This window comes from Prorops nasuta, unplaced genomic scaffold, assembly GCF_024137725.1.
Source record: "Prorops nasuta isolate Cenicafe-Biocafe unplaced genomic scaffold, Cenicafe_Pnas_1.2 PNAS00030, whole genome shotgun sequence".
NCBI lineage: Eukaryota > Metazoa > Arthropoda > Insecta > Hymenoptera > Bethylidae > Prorops > Prorops nasuta.
Genome location: NW_027116827.1, coordinates 1922827 through 1940351, shown reverse-complemented (window position 1 = coordinate 1940351; position 17525 = coordinate 1922827). Strand labels below are relative to the sequence as shown.

General features: G+C 42.2%; 1 protein-coding gene across 3 annotated transcripts in view; it reads right to left on the bottom strand.

The window, feature by feature from the left end:
• The window catches only part of pum (pumilio), a 73233-nt gene that overhangs the window by 43796 nt on the left and 11912 nt on the right, over positions 1 to 17525 (bottom strand). For all 3 annotated transcript variants that reach the window (XM_066742650.1, XM_066742651.1, XM_066742652.1), the window contains 5 exons: positions 15584 to 15716; positions 12258 to 12372; positions 12072 to 12171; positions 11856 to 11986; positions 10002 to 10350 (listed from right to left, as the gene is read on the bottom strand). In XM_066742650.1, coding sequence (XP_066598747.1) covers positions 10002 to 10350; positions 11856 to 11986; positions 12072 to 12171; positions 12258 to 12372; positions 15584 to 15716 — 828 coding nt within the window. The remainder of the gene's footprint in view (positions 1 to 10001; positions 10351 to 11855; positions 11987 to 12071; positions 12172 to 12257; positions 12373 to 15583; positions 15717 to 17525) is intronic.

The window sequence follows — 17525 nt, the reverse complement described above, 5'->3', positions numbered from 1 at the left end:
TATTAACCTTGGGAATAATTAGCATGATAATGTTCTCAAATCTTTTCATCTATAAACGAGGGAGAGAGAGAGAGAGAGAGAGAGAGTAAAAGAAAATAAATTTAACAGGAATTAGAATCTGGATCTACAAGTTGTAGAATTTAAAAATAAAAAAAAGGGAGCATTTGCTCGTTCCAGAAAACGTATAACTATATTTTAGCTAATGTAATTGATTCGTACGTGCTTGAAACCATTTCAATCCACTTAACTTTTTATAAAACGTGTAAGAGTTTTGATCCATCAGACTTCCTGAATTTTTACTTAATGCCAATGGAATATGGATCGTAGTAATTATCACATTAGAAAAAGCGTGGGACTTTTCCTAATGGATCAATAAAAATGAAAAGATGCTTTGTCAAGACACGAAGGAAATTGTTTTCGTGATGAACTGACGTGAGAATACAACTCTTGTGTGTGTACTAGAATATTCTGATCGATCGATACTTCGGTTAATGTAGCGTATAATTTTTTTCTTCCAGATATTATTTTGCTATCTATTTTGCAGCAAAAAAAAATGCCTTAATCAGCCAGCATTATAAATTAATATAGAATGAATAAAGTATGCGGTCGAGAATGATTCTTCTAAAGTATATGAAATAATTGGTTTTATCTGCAAAAATGTCTAGAGGAGGATTTGCCAACAACTGTGAGAATTTGAAAATTTGAATAATCAAATGTTTGCAGGCTTTCGATAATCGCTCAAGCATGTGTCGTACCTTTCACGAAGAGTTTAGGTTGAGAACCTTCAAAATTCAAGGGATGGTCGAACACGCGAGTTTGCGTGTTAAGCAGTAGTTTTCTCTCTCCCCTTCTTTAATATTTTTTATAGGTCTGATTCTTTGGTTTGCGGATCTCTTGGAGGAACATAACACCCACCGCACAAATCTCTTTAGCACACCCTTGCTAAATACGTCGAGTTAATTCGAAAGGAGGAATGTTTTATTGGAATAAAAAAACTCGCATGAGAGAGCATGACCGATGCATAAAACTATTTTAGACGAGCGGGTTTCTCTGTAGTTTACCGACCAGTGGAAATACATGCATAATGTAGGTACGATATACTGGAACGATACAGTGTTGGAGGTAAGCCCGAGGCTGGCTTCCGGTGAATTTTGATAAGAGCTCGAGAAATAGCATTAAACATTCGACATTCGCTAATCCGATCTTCGATCTAATTCGAGAACGAATTCCTCGCCACTGGAATTATTTAAAATGAACTATACATTGGAGGAGAAACGGCGCGGTGGCGACGGCGACCACGACGGCGGCATTGACGAAGAGAGTCCGAGTTAAAGAGATTTTTGCCGAGTCACCCACGCAAAGCCCTCTATACAACAGAGAAATTCAAATAATGCAGATTTTAATACCTTTGGTATTTCGATCCTTCGACTTTCCTATCTTTTGCCACGTAAATATAATGAGTTTTAAATTGCTGCCGCATTAAGTATATTTCGAGAGTATTTGCAATTCAGATCGGCTCTTTTTTATCAAATGAGAGTAGCTTTCGAGGAAGAAAATGTGAGAGGAATGAGGGAGGGACGCTAGAAAAGGGGGGGGGGGGAGAGAAGGGCAAGTGAGAAAGGAAGAAATTAAAGGGAGAGAAAAAGGGTGTCACGAATGCTCGTTGAGAAATGAAAGAGAGAAGAGAATACGGAGGAATCGTCAACGTTTTAAAAGATGATCGGGAACCAGAGGAGGGGGGGTGGGGGAGGGGTGTACGGTACGCGGCCAAGTTAGGGGAGTCGAGGGCCAAGAGTCAAAGGCGGGGGTGGAGGGGGGTAGCACGGAGCGAGAGGGGAGTAGCAGAGACTGATGAGTTTCGGTTTTGAGTAGCGCCGATTCCGAGCCTCGCACTTGGTCACGATTTCAGAACATTTGCTTTGTGCGCCGAGGCTCGAGATGAACTGAATCTTCCAGCGGCAGGGGGTACAGCGAGTCGAGTGTCTCAAGGGCTAGAGGTGAAGGTAGAGTGGCCTCTAGTTGGTTTCTAGCCTAGATTCGACTCCGCCACACACACACACACACACATACAAACACGGCTGATACGAGATTTTAATTAACGCCCACTCTACCTGGCTTTCGCGCACCAAAATTTCCCTTCCAGACTAATGATCCCGCCTTTCATTAATGACCAGCCAAAAATTTCCACTCCTTTCTACTCTCCGACCCGTTCCTTTCGTCTTCTTCCACCCCCACTCTTGCGCAACGCATCGCCTATGAGTTTTATAACGTGTTTTGTCATATATTACAATTTTAGCGCCATAAATCATTCTCTTATGTGGTATCGCGCACACAAACCTAGTCGTTTGAATAATTTCGCTACTTCACATGCATCGTTCCCTCTCTTTGCGTCACAGCCTTGCGCTACTCGACATTCGCACACAAAAATTTCATTAACCCAATTATCGACGAAGGAGTTTTACGGGGATAAAGAAGGGGAGGGGGAGATTAATAATTTGTTACATCGTAACCGAAGAAAAAAAAAAGGCACGTAGAGGCCCGCTCTGGCACCGATGAGTCATCGAACGATTTTTTCCACGTGAAAACACTATACGGGGAAGTAATAAATTTCCGCGTGCGCGAGACCCTGACCTTTTTTGACCTATCGCGTCCATCATGAGCCACTAAAGACGGTGAGCAATTGCGGTGTGCATTGGATGCCTCTTGGGAAATCGCCCGACGACCAACAGTACAGCACCAACACGAAGCCAGGGAAATTATGGGAGGCGAAAAACACATGTTATCGAAGTGAAAAAAAACCTAAGGACAAATGTGTAAGTGTGGTGAAGAGGAGTGGGGGGGGGGGAGGGAGAGGGGGACATTGCTCGTTCAAAGGAATCTCGGGAGGTTCCGGGAAAATATTTCGAGTGGAGGAGCATGTGCGTGTGTTCGACGAGAGAGAGAGAGAGAGAGAGAGAGAGAGAGCACGAGCAAGGCCACCCCCTATATTCTATTAAAATTTATTCTCCCTTCCGATTTAGTCGCGACTCGCGTGCAATCTCTTCAATTATTCCAACCCTCCCCGTCCAGATCGACAGTCCAGCCGCATTCCTTCGGTGACGCGTTGGTCGACCATTAATTTCAAGGAAAAACCAAATTTGTTCGATCGCTTCGGCGAATCGTGAGATGATCTTGCACCGACGAGAGAACCAATCATCGGTCGAGAGACACGCTTGGCAAAGTAAACTCGTTAGAAAGATTAGTGGAATATAACGCAAGTTTGATGAAATTACCTTTCCCCATTGAGGCAAAACAAATTGTTGCCCGGCTGACCAAGTCGGAGATTCAGCGGTAATTATCATAGCTTGGATTACGTTTTCATTGGAAGTTCGAGTGACCAAAATAGTCAGAGGATTCGTCGCGACTCCCGCAGGTCGCAAGCTCGAAATCTGGTTGGATTCCACGCGGGACGTGCAGAAATTTGAGAGAGAAAAAAGGGGGAAGCCGTGCCATCGCTCTGCGTAGCAAAAGAAAAAGTTCGAGTCCAACGTTGAAAGAATGGAAGAATCGCTCGTTCGGCGTCTTCCGTCTGCTTCTCCTATTCGGCATCCACCGCATAGTATCGCGAGTCTGTAAAGGCGGCAGCTGCGACGCAGCTCCATCACAGCTGCAAAATCGTTTCATCGCGGTAAATTTAATACAGGAGGAGAAAGAGAATTCGCACAACGATCTTGCGAATTTCGACGAAACGAGTCTTCTGCCAATAAACCCCACGCCGCTTAATCAGACAGGACACTGATTAATTTTATTGCAGCAGGAATTGTTTCTTCCAGTCGAGTCGAACGGCGATCACCTATTGAAACGACGACGACACTTTGCTGCTAGATTGTACGCATTGAAACCCGCGAAGGAGCTATGAATGGCAGCGCTGATGATAAACGTTTACGCGGGAGATGCAATCTTGGAGATGAATAAACTAAAAGGAGAAAGACGGGAAAGGGAAAGAAATATTCATGAGTGGAACTCTCGACGGGTGGCGCGATATAAATGAGGCAGTTGAGTTAATCAAACATACTTTGCGTTGAATGGTGTGAATTTTCCGAAGAAAATCAAATCAGCTAATAAGCTAAAGATTGTAAAGCGTGTTATTAGCGTAGGAGTAGGTCGGAGCGAGCGAGCCTAGGAAGGAGGGTGGAGGAGGAAGGGGAGGGGAGGGGCGGGGGGGTGCACGCAGAGGTATCTACATCGGAGCCGAAGATTTCCACGGAGCACGGCGAGCCTGTGCGCGGTAATTAGAGTGTAACCTTCCGATGAAAGCACTCTATAATTGACCGAGGTTAGAAAATAGTACACGCGTTCTCCGAGCGCCGCTAATTACTAGAATTCCTACGATATTCCACTTGGCTCTGGAATCCAACGACGATCGCGAGCTTGCCAATTTTTCTTGCTCACAGGGACAAGGTGAGAATTGATCGGTGCCTCGCAACGTTGTTCTCGGGGACCAATGGCGCGAGAGGTTCCGCGAAACGACCAACGATACGCGAGTCGTGGTGCCGGACGACCGCGACGAGGCTGCGACGGACGATCCATCGGAGAAACGAGGGGCCTTCTTCTTGAACGAGTAATTTTGGAACGAGGCGCGCGAAGGAGCGAATATTTAATGGCGGCTGAAGAAAAGCAGATATTCCAGCTGGTAGCTCCTATGCTATTTACTGCGACCAGCGATTCTTGGCTTGCGTGAAAAAGCGAGAAACGACCAAGGCGGTGGCAACGTAAATCAAGAGCGTTTACCACATTTAGGCGGTGTTATGTAAGGCCACCGAAAATATCACGGAATGAGTGACAAGCGCCCGGCCCCTTCGCCCATATCGCCAGACAATTCAAGACGCGCCTTGATTGTTTTTCGACCGGATTTAAAACCGTGAAAACGAGTCGTTCGGTCGATGTAACGAGCGAGCGAGCGTCCAAAGTGTACGCGAGACGTCGAGCGGCGGCAGGAGCGTTGGGAAACTGGCCTACACAGCTATAGTTGCGAGTTTTTTGGCGGAAAATCACAGCTTCTGCCTCGGGAAGATGGTTGTTTTTCCGTATTCGCGGATCCAATTAAGGGGGAATGTACGCGTTCGTCGATAATTCGGTATAATTAATTAATTTTAATTACGCGACGGGAGCCTCGACGGAAGCTGTACGGCAGCCGGGGCTCCGAGCGAGACGTCGGAAAATTGCCGAGAGATCGGAGAGAGGCGGGAGTATCGCTCGCGGTCGATGACGAGACTCGCCGTGATATTTCATATGGATCGACGGGGGGAAGACGAGGAGAGATCCGCTTGCGAGTAATACAATCCTTCGTTAGCAGTGCGCGCGGAGAGAGAGAGAGAGAGAGAGAGAGAGAGAGAGAGAGAGAGAGAGAGAGAGAGAGAGAGAATCAAAGTCCATGCGTGACTGCAGAGGCTGAGAGCGAGCCATCTGATTGGAGGACTAAATCGTCTTCGGAAACGGAGCGACGGATGGATCTTGGGAGGAGGAGGAGGAGGAGGAGGAGGAGGGGGGGGGGGGAGTAAGCTGCATGGGATTCTCTATAGCATGCCTGACCGGAACTGCGCCACTGGGAACGAACGTTCTCCGACCTACCCCGACAGAACGAGCGAACCAACGCTCTTGCTTCGCTTTGCCTTGCCTTGCTGCACCGAGAGCCGCCGACCGATCATACAGATTTTCATCGGACCAAGTCATTGCACTTTATGCTGAATGGGCAGCGAGTCAACAACCCACTCTGCGCATAAATCTCTCTCTATATATAGAGTATATATATTGTATATGTATATATATACGTGTATCTACAGGAGGGAAGAGCGTACTTTGTTCTCTCTCCTTCGTCCTAATACACTTGCTACGCGATGGTGCACGCGAGAAGAAGGAGGAACCTGCGAGCGTCGCGAGAAGACCGAGAATCGTGATACCCTTTCATCCCATTAGATATGCTTACGCCATTCATTTCGAAAGCTCTTAACTAGAAATCTTAAAAATCCTCCGCACAAATTACACTCGCTGGCGAGTTTTAGTAATTAAGTTGGTTATAAAGAGTTATGCGACCAGGCTGGCAAATATTTATGAGCGACGGTGTTCCGAGATTAAAAGGAGGGGGAGGTGTGGGGGAGATTGATGAGAGTAAGAGGAGAAGATGAAAGAAGAGAAGAGAGTAGAAAAAGAGGTGGCGGGGGTGGGAGAAACCAGGGGGAAAGATAAGAGAGTCGGTCTGGGAATCGGTTCATGCACTGGCGAGCACGAGCCTTCGCGTAATAACACGATCAGGGAGCACCGAGCACCCAGCACCCTCTCTCATGCATGCACGCACTTTTCCTACGTAAACCAGTCGCTGCATATAGGCGCACATGGGTAAAAAGAAGGAGGAACGTGGCCTATGCAACGCGTGCTCGCTCGCGTTAAATACCGACCGTAATGCGCGGACGTTCTATTTTTCTATTTATATTACACCCAACCGCCTATAACCGAGTTATGCTTCTAACGAAAATCCTCGCGCAACCCGATTGGCATCTATCTTGCGCTCATTAACGCCCCCAACCGCGCGATTCCGCTTGAAATTAGTCAAACTCTCTTTGCGCCTGGACACTGCTCTTCGAGAGAGAGAGAGAGAGAGAGAGAGAGAGAGAGACGATAATAGGAAAAGACACCGATGATGCAAGATTCCAACCAAGCTCGATATAATGCAGGCGGCTGTGCGATAGGTAAGTAAGTATATATATATAGTAGCCGTGAGTAAACAAGCTGGAAAATCTCTTATTCGCCAGACCGCTGTCGAGGATCTTGCATTTCCATCGAGGTGTACAATCAGGCTAGACCGCGAGAGAGAGAGAGAGAGAGAGAGAGAGAGAGAGAGAGAGAGAGAGAGAGAGAGCTACGCATGTTTGTTTGGCAAAAAAAGCTTGCTTAAACTTGCGGCGGAGCAGCGGGAGAAGAGAGAAAAATAAGAAGAGGAAAAATTGTTAAGAGAGAACACGGCGTAGAGAGCGTAGGTGGGCGCAGCTACTCCTACGCCTACGTCCGTCTTCCGTTCACCAGCTGGAAAATGGAGCTGCGAGCTTCCTCGAGGACCCTCCTACAATGCCACTGACGATGGATATCATTTCAGCATTTTACAACGGAAAACAACACCGTACAGCCAGGGAAATTATTTAAGACTCCCTATGGGAAACCATGTCGAGGAGTAGAGCGCTCTAACAATTTCTGCCTCGACCCTTTTGCGCGTAAATTTCTTGCAGTCGCCACTCCGAAAGAACTTCGCAAGACTTTTATCGTGAGAAAAGTCTGTCGAGCGAGGATTAATATCTGTAAGTGGTAAAAAAAAAAAGAGTTTATTGTCTCGACATCTTGAAATAGGGTCACTTTTACTCTCAAGGTTAAATGGAAAGAGGAGGATGAGGTGGGGGGCAGCGGCAAGCAGCGGCCGGAAGCGTCGTGCGAGACGCATTGGATGTTAGGAGAGACAGCTCGAGACTAAGATTGAATCGCGAGGAGAGACGAGCCAGAAACTGAATGAAAATCCCTGACACGTTGATCCGTCAAGCGAGCTATATCACCCTGCCACAATGAAAAATCGCGCCAACATTGATTTTTCCACTCTTGCCAAAAACGCTCGACGCACGACTGTCCCGAGCGTTGAATTTCGACCGATCCTGTATAATCTTCTTCGGGCGCTTCGTCGTTTAATCGAATGTTTGACATTTTTGCAAAATTACTTGGAGAAGGAGAGAGGAACGTTTGGAAAAATGGGATATCTCTGTGTTGGGTAAGAGGGTCTCTGGCAATTATTTGTACTTGGAGGCCGAGGAATTTGACCGAAATCACTCTCTACGCGAAGGTACGTGTAAACGTCAAAAGCTGAATGTGTTGATGCCCCGCATAAATGGCGAGGTGTATATTGGTCGTTCTATTTTTCGAATAGTGTGTAAAGTACACACGTTGAGTTTCTGTCACCTTGTGTGATTTATACATTTGTCTGCTGTTGGAGGATGAGGTGGCAGTTCATTTTCTGGCTATACACCATTTTATTATTCCTTAATAATAGTAGGCCAACGCCGCGCAACAAAGCGAGAATACTGGTGATTATCGGATATTGCAAGTTTTCGTACGAAAGCAATGAAATGAAGCATTAAGAAAACAAATAGAAAGTTCCATGGGCAAATGAACTAATCTAGGAAGTTTGAATAATGAAAGGCTTCTTAAGAAAGTGTTTTAGCCGAAATCAAAAGTTTCGTAGAAAGTTGGACTAAAATTGCTTTTGGAGCTGCTGCTGCTGCACTATTCGCTCGGTGATATATTCTCATGACGAAAACGCATATTTAACTTACCTATTTTCCTCTCCCCCCTCTTCCTTTGTACAGTCTCCTCTTCTAATAAAACCAGCTTCAAATAGGCAAATAATAGTACGAAGCGATTTATTTTATGAAGTGGGAGACTAAATGCCGAAAGACAGTTTGAGATCCGACAGAAATAGTAGTCGTAAACGTCGAAAATTTGGCAAGGTAGCCACTCGCAAAATAAGTCTGTCAAGTTTGACAGCTGATCTTCGATTGGATCGAGTCGAGTGTGCAACTATCAACCGTGAAATTCTTTCAATAGCATCGCTCCCTTTGAAAATCACACAACAAATTACGCTTCTAATTATAAACAAGAAACTGGTGCTCTCTTTCATGGCTTTCCAGTGAAAATAATACAAAGATTCGTAAGATTTCAAGAACAAGGCAAAAAGAAAGTTTGTCTTGTTCAAACAGACACCTCGATTAAATTGGAAAAAGACTGTGATGCGAAACGTGTTTACTGGAGTGTTGGTTGCCCCGTAGCAAAAACACGTACCAGACTTGGCGTTTATTTTTAATAATTTTGCATAATTTCATGTTCATAAGCTTGTTTGACGGCTAATAGCATCCAAGAGTGCTGTAGCACAGTATTTCGAGGAAATTTTACTGTTTCGCGGAGGCTCGGCTTCGGGAAGATACATGGAAAACAATAATGGCATTATGCGAATCTCCAGGGAGATTGGCGTTACCGCGGATGACCAGGCGAATAAAGTGGATAATTCGCGGTAGCAGAGGCACATGCTGGATATGCAGGCCACACCCTCGAGGTACGCCAGCTGGGAGGAGGTGTATAATGAAGGTGATGGAAGTCTCTGGAAAATTTGTTGATGGAAAAAATGCAAGAAAAAGAGCTTGTTTTCAAAGTTGAGATAAGAAGAGAGAAATGGAGATGAGAGGATGGAGGGGCTGGGGTTACAATTTGGACACATAACTGTGTTTTTCGTTGCGGTACGTAGAGACGGAGAATGAGAGAATATAAAAAGGGGTTGCTGTACTGCTGCAAGTGGTTGGACTCGTTAGCAATGCAGCATGGTCTACTTAAAAATAAGCTACGCGACAGTAGGACCATCACACAGCAGAGCGGTAGTTGAGGTGTAACAGTGAAACCGCCAGAGCCAAATTAACGCCCGCGGAACATTCTTCGACGACCTTTCACGTGTAAAGCATCTTCTTTGCCTGAAATACCCTTCGGTTGCTGTTAAGCGTGGAAGGATTCCAGCGGTCAGAGGCTTTAGTACTTGGTATATTATGGGACGTGGAGAACGCATTTCCTCAAGAGCGAAGGAGATGCAGCGATAAATTGAGGAACGATGCTCTGGAATAACGTTGATGCACGTTTCCTGTGCAATGGGATTAATTGCATCGTAGCGACGTACTTATGCAACCGTAATGAACGGTCGAGTTGTACGATGCTATCGCACGAACACAAGTGACCGTATAAAAGCCGTTGTTCTTCAGCGTTTCATTTGTACATCTCTTCGCAGTATCGATTCTTCCTGGTAATAAACGTCTTTTAACGTACGATAATTCTCTCGATGAGCTACGATGAAAGAATGTTACGAGCAAGTTAGAACATTTATTCTTTAACGGGTGTCTCTGCAATTTTCCCATAGTGGAGTATCGAGCGGAAGAGACGAGACTTACCTGTACGTCGAAATGAGTGGTTGTGTCCTGTGGCTGGGGTGGGCCTTGTTGTTGCTGCTGCTGTTGCGAAGGAGGAGGACCCGGTGGTGGTGGCGGTCCTTGCGCTCCGAACAACTGGGCTGCGTGCGAGTGTGGATGTTGAAGATGATGCGTTGGTGGAGCCTGATGATGCTGAAGATGGTGGGGTGGTGCGAATGCAGCCATGAAGTGCTCTTCGCCTCCTACCACGTCAACGCCAGGTTTCAGTAAGACGACACCACCCGCTCCACCGGTAACAGCCAAGGTAGCTGCTGCATTCTTCTGAAACTCTTCTTCTCCTGGCGAAGGCTGACGACTGCCAGGAGTACGGCTAAAATCACAATAACTGTGTAAAGACATATTTATTAATCATTGATAAAGGATGCTCAAACATTTAAATTGATACTTTACACTATTGGATTTCCCGCCTAACAATTTCAAATAACATTAATCGCGTATGTTTACTCGCGTAACGTAATCAATGCAATTGCTTTTTTTTTTGCCTCATTTCAAAGTAACCGATAAAGTCAATTCCAATATTAAACAGTTAACTGTAACGCAAATGTATGTATCGTGCTCCGTCGTCTAGCCGACACCGAGACACACGTAACTAATGACATATTCAGACAGTGACGAAATTCTCATTAATATAATCTAACATCTAATTTATTAACCATGGTAAGAATAATCAGTTGCACGTAGAAGCGGTCAACTGCTTTTCTAGCTTATAAGATTTACACTGTAATCGATAGATGAATTATGAGAAAGCTAAACGTGTTGGACAACCTGGCATTAGTGATTTAATACTAGTGATTAAAATATAAAGCTCGACAATGTGTGTAAAAATTAATTGTTCAAACTTTTGACAAATTTATAATTATTATTTATCGCTAGTAATAGATAATGGCGATCATTGTTTTCACAAAATGATTACTCATTTCGAGGCTATCTAGACTGTACAAACAACGAGACTGTTATAATCGTCGTCGGTAAAGTAGATTCCCGTAATTATGGTAGGCAGTAGATGGAGCCACGGATCATTGCAGCTGAACACAGGATTGTTTCTTTTTTTCGAAAGAATAGTTGAAAATGCTGCAGAACCGTGCTGCACTGAACTGATGCAAAGCAACTGTGATAAAATTATAAAATAAAGGGAATAGTCTGCTGCGCATATAGTGCAGCTCGCCCTGCGCTATGTAAAAATTACTAGCTTCTTCGGATAAAAATGACACAAAAGCAATATCACTTTCGAATGAAAAAACGTACAATTGACCATAGGACACTTTCACATCAATTTACATCGTCGTCAAAAAGATCGAAGCAATTAAGTTGAATGATTCATGTCTGTTTCAACATATAGCTACTTGATCAATGAATATAAAAGTAAAATACGAAATTGCAGAAGTAATCAAGAGATTAAAGAACGAAATGTAATTATGATTGATTGGTAGCTCTTTAAATTTTATTTACTTTAAAAATCAGTCTATTCACTCAGATTTCCAACTCAGCTAACTTCAAACTTGACTCTAATTTTTTATCGAATTGTACTGAAGTATCTATACCATGTTTAAGACGTCACTGTCGCAGGGAGAACGTGCCAACTCCAACTGATTAAAGCAACTTAAGTAATCGTATAAAGATAGATTTTTAAAAAATTAAATTAAGAAAAAGAAACAATCCTGCATATAAAACATGTTCGGCTAAAAATTATACGTCTTTATCTTAAGAGTTTAACGTTTTTAAGGAAGACTGTGTTTTCTTTTGTAGATACTATCTCACGTTCTTGTATTTTTAGTTGGTTAGAAATTTAGATCTTTCTCGATATTTCCAACTTACTTAAAACCTTTATCATCATCAAGACCATTTTGCGACGCTAATCCATTTCCTTGTGGACCAGTATCGTCTTTCGCATTATCAAATGGACTCGCTGAGCCTTTGTCTTTGTCTTTCTTATCTGCATCAGTATTCTGCATAAAAAAGTAATTGAGTAAACTACCATTTATCCAGACAATAAATTTTGATAGAAATGCGTATAGTAGCAGATGAGCTTACCAATCTTAAAGAAACCATTCGCGGTTCCAAATCTTTTGGCGTTGTAGGACTTGATCCCAGAACGTACTCGACCATTTTAACACCCAACCCTCCTGTTTCACTAAAAACAAAAAGTTCCAACAGTGTTGTAGAAACAAGAGCAAATTATAAACTTAAATGTGTTTAAGCAAGTAATTCTATATTAACCTGCTTCTGGGGCTAAGAACTGCTCCTCCGACATCTGAAGTTTGGTGATGGTACCCAGTACCAACACCCACTCGTCTTCCTGTTCCCATTGAAATTGGTTGCGACACTGCATGATCTGTAAAATAATATTTAATAAGAAACGTTTATTTATATCTTTATTCAACTTCCTAATCATTATTTGCTAAATTAACCTTTCCCTCAACATACAATCTAACATGTTTATTCATGATACAGTCCAAAGTAATTTACTAATTTGCTTAATGGCCCACTTGCATTTTATACGATTAAATTTACATGCTCAATGAATTTAGAGTGAGAAAAAATAACCCCATTTTTTACAATTGATCATTATAAAGAAAAAAAAAAGAGAAACCGAGGGGGGGGGGGGAGGATACCTTTCATATCAGTAACTAGATATAGCTTGTGTTATATGAACTGCAAAACACAAATTGCAATTTAATTAGTTTCAAAAAGCAAAGAAACGTAGCGAGGTATATTTTTGCAAATAACTTATAAGGAATGATTGTTTTAAAGGCGTAAGGACGCAAAAGAAAATTGTTAAAGCAAGTACTTTAAAATATAAATGTATGTATCATCGATTAGTTTCGGTACATTATATAGATTTTTGCAATGACTCCGAGTGGTAGATGAGTAGGTATGACGTAAATTCGGTGTCCAGGTGGACAGAGGGTTGGTATAGTTCAGGGTGGATCAGTAGGTACGACCCTGGTCGTTGGGACGTTGCCCCCACCGCTACCGGTGCCGGGCGTCTGTCGCCATGGCAACAGCCGCGTTGCACCCAACGTCGTGACGCACACATGCAAACCAGCCGCGTGTACACAAGCGCCGGTATACACATCCACAGCAATCAGGTGTTTGGTACGTACACCTACATATCGACACGTGCATAAACTTACACGCACACTCTCACTCTCACCGATACAACGCCATATTTTTTTCAGGGTCGAAGAAAGCTCATCGTTCACTCAAAGATTTTCATCAAGTCCGACATGTTTGCATCAATGTACCAGATACACGATTATTTGATATATCTATTTACGAATGGAGGAATAAAATTGCAAAAATAATGGATTTTTGAGTGGTTGCTATTTTTGTCAAAAGAGATTAGCCGTTGGTGGATAACTGCTGGGTATCGTTAATGGATTTATTCTAGAGAATTTCAAAGCTGGCCAGAGAGAAGCAGATTGTGAAAAAGTTGTTACTGGATATCGGTTATATGAATTTTCTAGTGTAAAGTCGATATTTAGCTTGCAAATAAATATGCAAAAACACACCGGAGTGATTCATATATTTGTCTTCTGGTGTTGTGCCACACACACATACAATCAATAAGAGTGCGATACGTGTGTATAGAAAATACATCCCCGCCGCGAGATGTTATTATCTTTTTTTTTTTCGAAAATTCCTCCAATTTCTCGAAAATACCAACTGTTTTTGTATGTTTGGTGTTTCTTTTCCAAGTATGCGATCTTCTTTAAAAATATTTTGTCTCTATTAGTCGAACCAATCCTTTTCGTCATTGTATCAAATGTACACATTGACGAGGTTATTTACTTTCGAATGAAAAAACTATTTTCGCCGTATTCAACGTAAACATTGGAATTTTATCTTTTGTTATTCGAAAATCAGTTGAAAGTGGAGACTTGCCTAGAATGAAGAGAGCAAATAGGTTGGAGGATTGTTTTTCTGATCTTTTATGTGACAGTTTTGACCTAAACAGGCCAGAAGTGAATAATTCATTGTATCGAAGATACGCGCGAACCCAAGCTTTAATTCACTTTCTTTATGTCTCAATCTTATACAGAGAAGACAAGGAAAAAAAAGAAGCAATTAATGTTTGGAAGACACTCGAGTTGGACACTGACGTAAAATCTAAACAGAAATATGCAAGAAATGATATTTCTTGAGATAACGTGAATACAAATCTTATTTACATAACAGAAGATATCAGACGTTCCAACTCATTGATATCGAAAAGGTATAAATGAATGTACAGGGTGTGAGAGGTACTTTAAAATGGCCTATAGAGCACAAACGCGGAGATGTAAGAAAACTTTGATCTCGTTAACCATAAGAGATGTCAATTTTTTGCACAAGACTTTTCTTTTTAAACTTTTTTATTTACATTCAAACTGGCCGTACGCAAAAACTTGATATCTCTTGAATGAGTCAATTTTTAGGTTTTAGCTTTGGGGCGTTTTCAATACCTCACCATACAGAAAAAGTTGCCTCCATTTTCTTCCCATAATTTCTCGTGCCATGTGAGAAGTATCCAATTAATTGTTAAACGTTTTATGCATATTACGCTGTGTAATAAGTTAATTCGCTAATATTACATGGAAGTAATTTTAATTAATTTGGAAGAAAATGTATGAATTGCGTGGTGCTATCTTATTAGAGCATAAAGGAGTAGCGCAAAGCCTCTAGTTTTCAATCCTTTAGAAGCGAACACCGTTGAATAATAATAATAATCAATGATGGTATATTGCGTTATAGACTGGTTTTGTTATGGATTTTTGCGTCTAGCAAAAATCGCACTGATCGGAAAAACAGTACAACATATTCGGTGTATTTATCATCGAAGAATCGAAAGTTGGCATGAAAACCGAAAGTATGGAGAACAGGATAGAGAATGTTTTCGAAAGACCTTCCGAGGAGTTTTAAAGAGATCGTGTGGATCCATATACACACACACATGCACGCACGTACACACGAAGCTTCTTGCTGGTTCCATTAAAGGCTTCCCCCACCTTCTCACTCTTTTGTCGCGGCTACCAGGCTCAACTGGATAAGTCAATTCAGCCTTTCGGCATAAAATCCGTTATATGCAAACCGGAAAAGAAATTGTTCAATGGTAATTAATGAACGAGCGAGAAATAGCAGAGGCTGCCGAGTTTTCGTTTTCATTAAACGTTACGGAAAACCGGTTTTTAATCAATATTATACACGATGAACGGCAATGTTTGACCAGGAATAACAACACGTTTCCCGTAATTAGCAAAAAGTCGCTTTGGCTTCATTCGAGCTTCGGCAAATTAATAATTAGTGTAAAAAACGTCCCATTTCCAAGTTTCAAATTAAATTATATTGTTCGTGATAAAGTGTTCGGCTTTGAAGCGGTGATTGGCGAATGTTGAAGAAGAGGAGGAAGGAGTGGAAGTTAAGAGAGGTTGAAGGGCTCTCGTAGAAAATTGAGAGATTGCGTTAGAGTTTGTAAAGAGAATTAGCGCAATAGAAAAGTTTGTATTATGCAAGACATACTTTGCGTGATATTGCTGTTATAGGCCAGTGAGTAAGTATCATACCTGAAGTGCTCCAAGTAGAATCTCGCCACATCTGGTGGTCGCCCAGGTGAAGTATCCCACCACCTTTTACACCCCCTTCGTCCTTGGAGCCACCTTCGTCCACGCCCCAGAGCTTTTTTGCCGAGGGAGCGATCTGAAACAATGCAGGAAAACAGGTCGTAAGTCCATGAGGTCACTGAACACCTTTTTGATTCGCCACTATTAACACCATCTTTTGCACCTCCCGAGGGTTCAACCACACACACACACACACAGAAGAGGTTCCTCTGACACCTTTTACTACTTGCATTAGTTAATGAGAACGAAACAAACTCATTTTACTCTTACGTACATCATTCTATTTGCTTTCCCAGAGTCATTCGCGTTGAACGAACCGTGGAATACCGTACATATATAGACTCTACGGACTGTACATCTATATCGCTGAGAACATAGCATTAGGCATTTACACGGCTTTCTATCTCTATATGTATAATTTACATTTGTTTACACAGTTCAATCTCATTATTAGAAGCTTTCTATAGATTGACCGCTGCACTTTGTTCGAAATATTTCTTATACATATATATATGTATATTACTCCGGGCAATGTAAACATTTCCATTGTACAGGCTCTGCCAACGGAATTTTTCTCACGTTATGGGGAAAATCGTGTCTATACATAATACAGCTGTATGACTTAATTACACTTGACCTCTTCTTTTATTTTTATTTTGATAATTCTACCAGACAGCATATCGCACGTTGATTCGCACAACAATAATATATATACTATTTCCAGAGATCAGAGTTATCATCTCTTATCGCACAGCGTGGATCTCTGTAAAACTTTTGGGATCGATGCGTTTGACGAGTTGGTACAAAAATAAAGGAAAATCAAAAATGAAAGCTCGATAAGAGCAAGTGCATTAATGGCTTGTGATGAGTTTAATGCCTGCGGCACACTGATTCCCGACCTCTCCTAACTGGAGGTCAGTGACGTAATTGAGAGAGAGAGAGAGAGAGAGAGAAGAGTAAAAGTGGGGGTCGCTGTGTGGTAGAGAATAAGCTAACTACACAGATTGCGGGATTTTAGATGCACAGGTATACTATACATGTGCGTGTTGTGTGTGACAATACAAGTTGAGTAAAGCACAAGCGTCGTTGTCGATGGTTGCTCGTGTAATAGCATTCTCAGAATCACCTATCATCATCCTATATACTCTATACATATATATGCTACAACTACCAAGCAATTATTAGTTTAGAGCAAAATTATCGAGTAGAAAGTCAAGAATTATTATTCCGTCGATCGATCAATTAACGATGAAATTAACGTTACAATTAGGATAGATTCAACGAAATACAGGGGGCATTGTGCGCATGTTTATACCAACTGGAGCGTAATAAATGTCAGAGTCCAGAATTAGCAGCTCCTATCGTTCTCCTTCTTCTCGTCTTGACTTTTCTCTTGGTATTTAAATTTCTTACGAATATCACCATAAAAGCAAAAATTCGTCGAATGATCATTTATTTATTTAGCTCTAAAGCAGCAAAAGAGTAGAGCACGACGCAGTGATTTGTTTTTCTTCTCCAAGAGCGATATAGCAAGAAATTTTCGTGGCGATAAATTTGTGTGGGAAAGCTCGTAAGATATGTGTAATGGTTGTCAAAAGCCCGAGGCGACGCTCCTCGGAATGGAGCATGCTGCTATCAGGGACAAAGTATACCAAACAAACGCTTCCATTCAACCATGTAATATCCGTTGATTCTTATAGCGCAGCCTACGAATAATAGAATGATACTGGAAGAAGAAGCCTAATATCGAACCGAGGCATCGGTAGATCATTTCTTATATTTAGGTTCATTCGTTTATTAAATAAGGAAACGCGCGGTATATTCTCTACTTTTTCGGGGGAAACCCGGATGAAATTTAATGGAAAAGATTTGGAGTAAATCATGT